Source organism: Falco naumanni, chromosome 15 (assembly GCF_017639655.2).
Source record: "Falco naumanni isolate bFalNau1 chromosome 15, bFalNau1.pat, whole genome shotgun sequence".
Lineage (NCBI taxonomy): Eukaryota > Metazoa > Chordata > Aves > Falconiformes > Falconidae > Falco > Falco naumanni.
The window spans coordinates 19,646,927-19,659,038 of NC_054068.1; the positions used below are offsets into that span (position 1 = coordinate 19,646,927).

The window sequence follows — 12,112 nt, forward strand, 5'->3', positions numbered from 1 at the left end:
TTTAAAGATATAGTGGAGGGAACAGCCTGCCCCAGCCTTCGCAAAGGGAGGTGGTACACACATTGGGAGGCCCCTGCAAACGAGCTGGGGATTATTGTTAGCCTATGGACTCGCAATATATAACGTTAACTTCAATCAAACAACAAAAAGTAACATTATTTCAACTCCTTCTCAATGAAAGTGCTTTGTCATTTGCTTAAGGATAGAAGGAGCCAGCATCTGAAACTGTGTTTGAGGACAGCTTTTCTTATCTTCCCTTCTTTGTGGGGAGATGCCTAATTTTAAAGAAAATAGTTTATTTTTTCTAACTAGGATAATCAAGGCCAAGCAAGAAGTATCATCCTTAGAAATAAGTATGTCATAAAATTACAATTCAGATTATTTTTGGGGTTTGTTTTTTGTTTTTTTACCTTCATCTGTAAAATTGTTTTGCCCCTAACATTGTTTGGAGTGCTTTTAATTACATTACAAAAAAAAAAACCAAACAACTTTCTGTGCATGAAGCTTTGAAATGCCTCATTGGTGGAGTAACCTGCCCAATTACTGTGTCATTGCTGACTGTAATGTTTATGTCCCCAGGCAGAATATGTGGCTTGCCTAGAGGTATATGTACAGTGCCCTAGAGAAGCCTGAGACTTAACATCCATAATTGTGTTTATCCAAAATATGTAAAACTTCTTGAGCGGAATACCTGCATTCTGATCTTTTAGATAATAACCAAATTGCATCTCTCTCAATACAGGCCAGTATAATGCTTCTCTCTTCTTTGTCAATGGGACAATCTATGAATTGTGAATCTATGAATCTATGGATTATGCGTGGAAACCATGGGAAATTTCTAAACCATATGATATGAAAAGTATTTCTGAGATATCCTGGATTATCAACTTAGTAGCAGGGTAGTGGCCCAGAAAAAAAAAATAATCCAGGTAGAACAGAAACAGGATTGTTGGTTAGTGGAAAGGTTTGCAGATTTATAGACTTGCAGATTCTATAGCATCGATCTAACATAGTAAAAAATTCTCTGGGAAACTGAAACCCTGCTCAGTTATCTCCCACACATTTAGGCACAAAGCCCTGACACCTGAAAGAATTACATACTTGCAAGTTTTGAACCAATATCAAAATGTAAATACAGATATTTAAAACTATGTAAAGAGGAAGGCTGGGATATGCACTGCAGTAGATCCATAACTATTGTTTTGAAAGATTTTTTCTGCCAGAGTGGAACCTGGGTGACAAACACCCCAGTGCTGACCATCAGAAAAAATAACAAAACAAAAATTGCCACTGCCAAGGTACAGCCTCCCTCAACACGAGGCTTGGCAGAAATTTTGCAAGTTCATGACCAGCATTTCACCATAGCGAACTTCCGTTTTCAGCACATTCCTGCTGCTCCTCATCCAAGGATCACACCAGCTGTGTGGACAAAGCAGGCCAGAAATCAGCAACCTTGCAGCAAAGGTTTCTCACTAACAAAGATCAGGATCTATTTCATTCGTGGCAAAGCTAAGCAGCTACTGAAAGAGGTCCTTTGGAGAGGACCACAACGCGTATACCCACATGTAAAGAACTGGGGACAGAGCAGTAAGAGCTTATGGGAGAAGCAATGTGCAATCCTCCACACACCGTTTCCAGGAGAAAAATAAGGCAAGGGAAGGTCACATTACACCTGTATACAGGAGCTCCTACACTAACTGCAGCTGAAAATTTTGCTGCTGTTCTCATAGAAAACACATCACAGCTTAGATATTAAAAGACCACAAGAGGACACTATGGTGCCACTTCAAAATTTAGTCACTTCAAGGAACTTCTGCCCCATTTATACTCATAACTGTATTTGATATGTGGCATAGCCATTTCTGCCACGATACCTTAATCTCATCTTTAGAGACTGAAAAGTTATTAAATCTTTGAGATTATTTTTTTCCCCCACTCAGTCAGGTTTTCTCCACTAAACTTGTTAAACATGGCAGTACTTTTCAGGGTAGGATTAAGATGCTGGAAAAACACTACTCAGTGGTTTGCTGTGTATTTTTCTTTTGTCCAGGGATCAATTTTCAGTGCAGTTACATTTTTAGTACGGACAGATCTGTCATCATCTGTTTAATTTTTAATAAAGAGCTCAGAGAAGAAACTGAGCACGGGCCTAGACAAGATTCTTTAGATGTCGAGTTTAGCTACAGGAGGACACTCAGGAAAGTTAATTCAAATGAAATCTTCAAAGCTGTATTAAAGTTTTTCTTTTGAATGTTTGTATTGCAGTCTAAAGGGACTTTGTTTTGATTTGTCTGACAAAACCTGTATCAGCTTCAGTTTTAATCTTAGCTATTTTAGTCTTTGTTTCTCAGCAACAACCCACAGGGGAACTTGAATTCTTGCTTCCTGTGCTTTTCTTTCATTGCAGAACCGGCAAAAGAAATGCTTTGTGAAAACAGCGAGACCAGGTGCTGAGAAAGGGCTTCAGGGAAAAATACTTACCCATTATATGTGGGAAAGAGTCATCCTAGTGAAGCTGACAAAACAATTTGGGGAGAAGCAACAGAAACAGAGCAAATTTAAGTGACTTCTCATTTGAGTTTTGATCACTAGGGCTAAGAGCCTTGACTAGAAGAAGGCAGAAGCATTTCTGCGATGTTAGCTAAATGCTGAACTTTTGTTTACTTAGGCGGGTTTTTTCCCCACTATTTGTTGACTCATGACAGAAGCAGCTGAACCAAGTCTAGTATCTCTCTGAGGTCACAGCTTTAGGAAGAGGGGTTGTTTGTTGCTTTTGCTTTGCAACAACAACAACAAAAAAAGACTTAACAGGTTGTAATAATTTCTCAAACAGTACAGACATTGGGGAAAGAATTGCAACCTTTGCAGTTTGAGTGCCAGGAAGTGAAACAGGCTACAAACAGGCTCATCTGGTAATACCGGACCAAATGACTGAGAGGTTCTAGATCAATCACCAAAGATCCTGAACATCTGTGAAATACAGAAATGGGCCAAAAATGTTTCCCGTTGCCACCAGTCGTTTTTCCTCTGGCATAAATTACATAATGAACTTTATAAATAAATATGAAAGTTAGTAGAAGCTTTTCCATTTATCTGGTTTCAAAAAGATATAAAAAAAGAAAATTATAGGAGCACCAGACACCTACCACACCATCTCAAGTTGTTTTATGTAGATGTAAGGTTTGTAGGTAAGATAACAAGACAAAAATCAAGACCACGTTAGGAAAAAAAATGTTCTTGAAACACTGAATCCAAGGGGTTATTCAGCGTCACAGTCTGTCCTGAAAACAGTTCAGCAGATCCACTGACATACTGCTCTGGGTCTTCAAATTAAATCCAACAAATTTTAATAGCAAATGAAATTCACTGTTAGTGGCAAGAATCTTCTGATTATTTAATTTTTTTGTAGTTTAGACATGTTACATTTTCAAATTTTGAAGCAATTTGATCATTTCCATATGTATAAATCCAAGAAGAGCAAACAGAGGAGCTGCTGCTTTCAATAGCAAATGGAAGAAATCCAAGTTGCTGCAGTCTGCTCTGCTCCTCCTCCCCTCCACTAACGCTGAACGTGGTTAACCCAATCACTGACATGATCCGCAGGAAACCCATCACTTGAGGGAGGAAACCAACTAGTTTTCAGCTAGATCAGCTCCTTGGACCAGCTTACCATATAGTTACACAAACACGAGTGTTGTCACAAGGGACAGGGGAGACAACATGCAGCAAAGAAACAGGGCAGGAATGCACCAGCCAAAGTTGACACTGGCTTAAACTGTTATGTCACTGCACCCTGCTCCAGAAAGTGATGGAGCTGCAATAATACCCAGCTTTTCCAAGTTGGTTCTGTGCTGTAGATGGCCACTGAACCTTATGTTTAAGATCAGACAGAAGTTAATAAATTTTTATATGAGTCATTAGACTTAACGTGTGATGTTTACTGACCTTGAAACATAGAAATATGCTGGCATGGTGCTTAGGCAGCTCAATAATATGCAAGAAGGAGTGCAGATGTTAAGCACCAGCACAGTTCAGTAGTCCGTATCCAATGTAAAACATGCAAAAGTCTTTCCATGGCCCAAACAAGTCACCTACTGATCAGAAGTTAAGATACGTGAACCGAACTACTCGGATTTTGCAGAACAGATCAGCTGTATATGTTAAACCAGCAACAGACTTGTTAGGCTTAGTTTCTAGCATCACCACTTACCCAGATGAGACAACTGAGAATTGAAGTTGTTTTTTTCTGTGGCTGCTATAGCCCATTAGTCTGGAAAAGGACAGTACTGGGGGAATGGTGCTGGCGTCAGCCTTTTAGAATCAGATCAATAGTCTGCATCAATATTCCATCTGTAGTTTTTGGCTGTTCATACCACACATGTGAAAGCATGGGCCTTGGATTGTTACAGATGCCTTGAAGTTTAGGTCTTATTTAGAAAATCAGCCTGAAGTACTTGATAGTACATCGATTTTGAGATTTACAGAAATAGTAATAACTATTTTCAGAATTCACGTTAGCACACCTCATTATTTAGAAGAGGTAAATAATGACTTGCATTCTTCCTTTTGGCAGCCAGCAAAGCTTATTACAAAGTTGATATCTCAGTTATATCTGATACTTCATGGATACCACTAGCCATAATCGAATCTGTCAGTTGAGCTAGCATGTGTTTCAAAATTACCAATGCAAATTGCTTTTATTAATTGGTGCAGTGCAAAAGCATTCAATTTCAGGATGAATCATCCTCTCCATTGGGAGGCAGAAATCAGAGTGCAATCATTTTATGCCTGAGCTGTTAGAAATGCAGTGTCGTGACGACTACTGCAAGCTGCTGTCAGTAGGACTGAGACACTAGCACTCAGACTGAAGGGACACTATAGTTTTTCTGGCAGCAGTGGTAGCCGTATCTTACACGATTGTATTTCTGAAATGGAACTCTAAAGAGATGCCTTTCTACCATGTTTCAGGTGGTGTGATTTTGATTGTTTAAGAAAAATAACTAACCGCATCTATTAGATAAGCTAGAAACCACATGCATAGTCATTGCACGACGCACAAGTTTCCATTTCTTGTTTGACGATTTTGTGCTCGGGTGTCAGTTTCCCACAAGCAGCTTATTTGAAGCATTCTGAATTTACATTGTAACTAGCAATGTAAAAAGGGACTTCCAGATCTTCACACATCTGCCAGCAATGCTGTGAAGTAGAGGTTATCCCAACCTTGGTGCAGTCAACCTGTCTGGTTCCCCATAAGCCTTGTCCTCTGTGGCTTGAGTAGCTTGACCAAGTGATTTGCTGCAGTCACCACTGTCATCATGGACTCACTGCAATGACTGAGTCATCCACGTTCCCTTTCCATAGGCACTTGCTTGGACTTCTCTACAGGTTAGGTGGTATCTGAGAGAAGATGAGGCTGACTGCCTACAGCCAGGATGCTCTAGGGTTAAACATACCTGACTTTCTCCTGCCTGCCATGGGGTAGGCTACCTTCACCGTGAAGAACAGACTCAGAGCCCTCATGTTACCCTGGCTTTCCTTCTGCAGCAGAGTTGCACGGTTGTTTCAGCGTTTCCTGGAGTTCTAAACATTCACATTGTTTTGTGAGATTACACCAGCATCTATACACAATTTTAAACAGTATTTTATTTAAATTTCATTTATATTTTTTGCCACAAGGCTACAAATTATTAAATGCACAAAGCAGTCAAATAAGTTCAATACACTGTAGATAAAACAATGAAATAAACTACAAATATCTATAGTATGGTGGAATCAGTCATATAAAAGTATTATTCATATCTTTAAGAAAAGGAATATATTTTTAATCCATGCTTTAGTATGGGGAAAAAATTAGAAGTTAGCAGGGAGGAATCTGATGACACGGTAGAAAGAAAAAGGCTGGAAGGAATAACAAAGCATCTTATGTCTCAAATATATAATGAAGTTACTATCACAGTACTAATTCTGTGGAAAGAGACCATGGATGGCAGCTTTCCAATGGTTTGTGAAGCTATTAGCAGAAGTACTGATGGGAAATAAGTGTTTGCCCTGTTGAAATCATTTTACCAGTAAAACAAGTTCTGATGCAGTCAAGCATTATTGGGAAGGCAAGACTGTAGATGCATAACCAGGATTTATTGAGAAAATGTTCTTTAAAACTTGGCTTGTATGCAACTGGATTGTTCAGCATGGTTTGTAAAGAATTCTGTAAGTGGCAGTAGTATATTCAGAATACACTTATCAACGAGACCACCTTATCAGAAGAATTAATGAAGCTTCATTTTGAAGCAATAAAAGAACATGTCTTCTTCCAGAAACCCTACTTATACGTGGAATACAGCCAGGAACAGTCTCAGGTGACTCTAGAAAATAACTGACTTGCTGTTTCCATTCTGTTCATGCTTAGTCTTGTCTTTCCAGTTGTTAAATACTTTGCATTTACAAATGCTGTCCTTAAAACAATTACAGAACTTTTATTTTATACTAAGGCTAAATTCTGTAGATGTCATATCAGTAAATAAAGGCACGTATCATGGGATAAAAATCACAATTAACGGCAAGTATCATGAGAAGGCATTTACCAGCAAGAACTGGGAAATGACCCCAGAAGATATAGTGCTGCTGTCTTACAATTTCATCAGGAATCTCACAATATTTGACTAAAAATTAAGATTTAAGCCATATTAGCCTACCAAGAATGGGCCTATCGCAATATATGCTTTTCTGTATAACAGTAGCTTCTAACCTCACATACCTTGTGTATTTGATAATGTGTTCTGAAGGCTGAAACAGCAGAAGATTTATTATAAAAAGATTTCTTTTTAATCTCATGTCTATGAATCCTTTGGCAATGGTCTGATATTAGCCAGCTAGAACAAAAATAAAATAATAAAACCTCATATTGATAAAGATCTTTTTTAAAAAACATGGAAATATTTCCACAAAGCTGTGGAACATTCTAACAAAATTTTTATTTAAATACTGATTTTATACTCTTCAGACTGCAATAAAAATATCAGAACAAGATTTCACACTCTGACTAGCCAGAATTCCTGCTTGGTCCTACCTTATTCTTGCTCCTAGCTTCATGAACATGCAGCAAATAGAAGTTCCCAAATTACAGAAAAGTATCTACAACATTGCCTGCTCACCTGTACCTGAATGCAAAACACCTACCTCCATCCTTCAATAACTCTCCAGTTGCCCACTGTCCTGGTCAGGGTTCAAAAATAAGAGTTTAGTGCTGCAGGATGGATCCCTAAAGCTAGTGGTAGGGATGAAATCCAAATAGAAGTAGCAGTGTCATCCATCTTGTCATCTTAAAAAAGAAAAAAAAAAAAACCCCAAACAAAACGAAACCAAAAAAACACTCTTCTACATGTACCAGGGGGGTGGTCTTGTCTGATTAAGCCATTGACTGATGATGAAAGCTGTATGATTTTACAAGAAGTAATATCTGAAAACATCTTAGCACACATGTCTTAATCATATTCTCTAGTTCTTGTGTGGAACTGCTGATTCTGGATTCAGTATTTATATCAAGTGCCACAATATGGGTACCAAAACCATGTGTCACGCATTACAGAATTTATTCATTAGATGTGATTACCTTCCATTAACAATATTGGTCCTGGTTTAGCCAAGATGACACAGAATTTATCACTTCAAATTCCAAATGTTTTTGCTACAACATTTAAAATCTACATTAACTTTCAAGTATGCAGGTGAATTTATAGAAATACACAAAAAAGTCAGCATAGCTTTACATTAACAAAACCCAAAAAGGTAACTAGTTGCATTGCAGATTGCTCTATATAGCTCTCTCTAGACTCCATAGATCTTATGATTCATAATTCAGTATTAAATATGATACAATTACAAGTGTCAGACTAAAAGGTTGTGCCACAGAAGGCAATCCAAAAGACTTAGCTGTCTGAAACCGGTAATTATGTAGATCTAGGCGACAGGAATTTTGTACTTCTTCTTGCAGGATTTCACTTTCACCTACATCCATTAGTCGACTAAGGTTCCGCACCTAGAAAAATTCAAAAGGTTGCCACTGAAAGCCAGACTGGCACAACAGCACAAAACTTTATGCACCTAGCAAATTCAATGCTATTTCAAGTGAACCAACTCAAACTGTATTGCAAAACCACATCTGAATTTGAGGAAATGAACTACACTATCCCGATGTTTGCATTCCTATTAAACACTTCCCAGAATTCACTGCAGATACATTACAAGCAAGAGTCACAGGTCTGGCTGTTCTTTATCTTGGCTCCCTTCACATATGGATGTGTTAGCTGGAAAACCTTAAGCAGACCAACTCATGAGCTCTGTACCCCAAAGTCAACTCACAGTCTCAAGACAGACCTTCAAATGTCTCTAATTTAGAAGGAAAAAAAATGACTAAATCTCACAGATCAGTTACGTGTGATGAATTTCAACCTCTTCATAAGGCTCCAGGGAAACCTTATTGTGGCCTTTCAATTCTTAAAGGGGGCTTATAAGAAAGATGGGGACAGACATTTTAGTAGGGCCTGTAGTGACAGGACAAGGGGTAATGGTTATAAACCAAGAAAGGGTAGATCTAGATTAGATATCAGGAAGAAATTCTTTACTGTGAGGGTGATGAGATACAGGCACGGGTTGCCAGAGCAGCTGTGGATGCCCCATCCCTGGAAATGTTCAAGGCCAGGCTGGACAGGTCTTGGAGCAACCTGGTCTAGTGGCAGGGGGTTTGAGGTCCCTTCCAACCCAAACCATCCTATGATTCAATGATAATGTCAGTCTGTCATGTGCAACTCAGCATTAGCTAGATATTTTGGCAGATTAAGTGGAACCGTACAAAATTCCCAGATTTCTGTTCATTCTAACATACCCGAAAAAGGCAAATGGAAAAAAGATCTGTTAATTCTATGTTGTCTATAAGGCTTTGTGTATAATATCTACTTAATTATTCCTGTAAATAAAAACAGGAGGCAGCAAGCAGTTTCCAAGTTTCAACAGAGGCTTTGAAAAAGTTACTGTTTAGGTGGCCTTTACTCTCATACGGTCTCTTTCCTTCCTCTCCTCTCTCATCCTTATGGATTAGCTTCTACCAGTAACACTTAAAGCTCCTTATGATCTAGTAGTTACGTTTATGGCTTGTTAGTGATCTGGGCATGGCAGGAGCCTTTTGGACAGTAGCCCAATCCCATGACAAGAATTAAATTGATTTGCAGGAGTCAGCATTCCTTACTGCACCGGCGAACACAGCCAGACTGTGACACTGGTACGTTCACAGTTTCTCCAAACCATGAAGTGATTCTATTTAGAAGTCAGTGATGTGTACTTATCAGATTACCACAGAGAAAAAGTTCCAAAGAGCTTTGTCTGCTCTCTCTCACTTTCCTTTATCCTGCTAACTCTCTCTTGCCATCTTGGTTTCTTTCCCAGCATTTGGAATTATTGCATTAAGTGCTTACATTCCCTCATAGCTCTCTCATTGAGAGAAAAAAAAAAAACCACCAAAAAAACCCAAACAAAACAGGGAAAAAAACCCCACCAACAATTCCTCTCTCCCTCTTAATAAGAGTCAAGATTTCAGTTTGGTTTTTAGTCTTACATTTTCCACTTCCCTGAAGACACGGAGAAAGTTCTCCCTTAAGACCCCTTTCAGTTCAGTTTCACTCCATCCTCTTCTAAGAAGTTCCTCAATCAAAGAAGGGTATTTAGAAACATCTTCCAAACCCTCAGGGAAACTGTTGACAGGAGTCAGACAGGAATATTAAACACACATCACTGGAAAAATGTAGAAAAAGATTTTTAATTAGTATTTTGCACATATTCAGTTTTGGAGTGAGCTCACTTTGGACTCAATTCTTTCTCTGAGAATTTAAAAAAAATAATTAAGAATTCAACTGATATAAACAAGCAGAACTGGGATACAGTGAAAGGCTTCTTCTGTACAGAGGATCCCATAAGCAGAACACAACTGTGTATTCTGGAATGAAGGTGTACTTATGTATAGGCAGAACAACATCATGTAGGAAGAAAAGAAGAGGAAAGAGGAAAGAGGAAAGAGGAAAGAGGAAAGAGGAAAGAGGAAAGAGGAAAGAGGAAAGAGGAAAGAGGAAAGAGGAAAGAGGAAAGAGGAAAGAGGAAAGAGGAAAGAGGAAAGAGGAAAGAGGAAAGAGGAAAGAGGAAAGAGGAAAGAGGAAAGAAAACCCCACCAACAAACTCATGTATGCATTAATCTGCTTTTTATATCTGGCCTTTAGATTAAGAGGAAACAGCTGCATGACAGATGGAGTTGGTGCAATCCACTTGTGTAACAGAACAAAAGGGAACCTGCAAACACAGGATGTGCTAAGGAGTTGCAAGCAATTTTGTGTGCTGTCATTTACAAAGTCATTTTTCCAAAGAAAATACAATTAGAATATTAATTCTGTTTTGAATTCAGCAGTTTAGGCAGTGAAAAGAAAGCTATTCAGAACTCTTTGCTGAAGAAATCACAATAAGCAAAACTGACCTATGTCTTGTGCTAATTCTTACCAGAATAAAAAGGAATTAGAAGTAAGAAGCTACGAAACCTGCATTAAACAGCTGCTTTAAATTGTATTTCCATGAGGCTCTGACTTTGTTTTGAGATAACTAATATTTTCTGTTTATTTTCTTTTCTGTGGAGGTGTGGTGATATGTGTATCTCAGGGAATGTATGCCATTACTTTCTTCCAGGACTTGGGAACTTAGCAACCCGACCACCAATTCAAATTATGGTCTTTTTCAAAATGCATACAGTAAAATGTGTCCTTTTGTTGCAAACTGTGTATTTATTTCAGAGATTATAGTTTCAGAGCTATGATTAACTAACTCTGATTAATATGTAAGGTTAAAAGAATAAGAAATTGGTCAACTTTGGTGAGTGGGCAGAGGTTCACTAACCTTTGTACAATGTGCTAATGTATGTAGAATGTAGGGAAATACTTAGTTGCTACATACTTGTGGTCTGGGAGTTTAGATAAGGGGATGTCATAAATAACCTTTGACAACAGTAAACAAGCACTGCAAAGGAAAATACAATTTTTCTTCAACTAGCGAACAGGATGTTTTTTTCAGAACAATAGGATAAGAAGTTTTTAAGTCAGTAGAAATGAACTGCGCATGTGCAAGAGACCCCAAGCTGAAAGTTTATGTTGACAAAGACTTTGAGCCTTCATGAGAAGACCCTCCAAGACGACCCTCAAGGTGGCAGCACACATGTGCGAGGAGACGGAAAAATATGTAAAACATTTTGAGGAAATAGTTTGAATATGTATTCCTTTTCCAGGGAATGTTATGCATGTGTATTAGATTGTAGCATAAAAATAGTGAGAACCGGAGCTGGGGAGCACACACTAGAAGCAGCAGCCCCCTACGCACCCGGTGCCACAAATAAAGAATTAACTGCTCAATAATGACTCTTGTTACTGAGTTTTACCTTGGAATCCTGGCCCAGCCACACCTAACCTCCCACCTCAACAAGGAGTGCTAGAAAGCAAGGGGTCTCAAAACTCTGATCTCTGGTATCAATTTGGCAACCCAGGTGGGACCGTCTCTGCTTGGCTGTGGTACCCCCAGGATTTCCCGGAGGGACTCCCCACCTCAACTGGATCACTGCAGGAGTGGATGACAGACCATTCAGCAGAAGGTATTCTTTGTTCTGGTATTAGGAATTTGTGTATTTTATGAGACTCCCAATTTGGTTCTAAAGTGTTGGGGATGCCCAGACTGTTTAATAATTGGTTCTAGGGAATATTTGGAGCATGGTAAGCCCCCTTAAGGCAATTTTAAAACTATTGTTGTACCAGTGTAATCATTCTACCTGTGTTGCATGAGTACTAGCCCTGATTGCATGTCTGTTTTTATTAACAGTGGGGTTCGTCTGTCTTTACTACAGGAGAAACTGCCCTGGGAAAAAATGGAAATAGAAGCATACGTGGTGATAGCTTGCAGAATAATCACCCTTTTGATGATGGTTTGTTTAAATAAGGGGTTTATGTATTGTATTTGAATGTGGTGCATGACTGAGCTAGCTCTGGAGTGTAAGGACTGAGATGCGGTGAAACTGCGAAGCGAGTGCAGAGTTCTG

The 12,112-nt window shown here is 38.8% G+C and overlaps 1 protein-coding gene across 20 annotated transcripts in view; it reads right to left on the reverse strand.

The window, feature by feature from the left end:
* Nucleotides 1-12,112, reverse strand: part of LOC121098114 (dipeptidase 2-like) — a 41,657-nt gene that overhangs the window by 9,929 nt on the left and 19,616 nt on the right. For 18 of the 20 annotated variants that reach the window (XM_040615785.1, XM_040615779.1, XM_040615787.1 and 15 more), the window contains 3 exons: nucleotides 9,608-9,743; nucleotides 6,755-8,035; nucleotides 3,946-5,580 (listed from right to left, as the gene is read on the reverse strand). In XM_040615785.1, coding sequence (XP_040471719.1) covers nucleotides 7,841-8,035; nucleotides 9,608-9,743 — 331 coding nt within the window. In that variant the 3' untranslated portion in view covers nucleotides 3,946-5,580; nucleotides 6,755-7,840. Of the gene's footprint in view, nucleotides 1-3,945; nucleotides 5,581-5,619; nucleotides 8,036-9,607; nucleotides 9,744-12,112 lie in introns of those variants that run through there. The other 2 variants (XM_040615784.1, XM_040615789.1) reach the window with 2 other exon arrangements.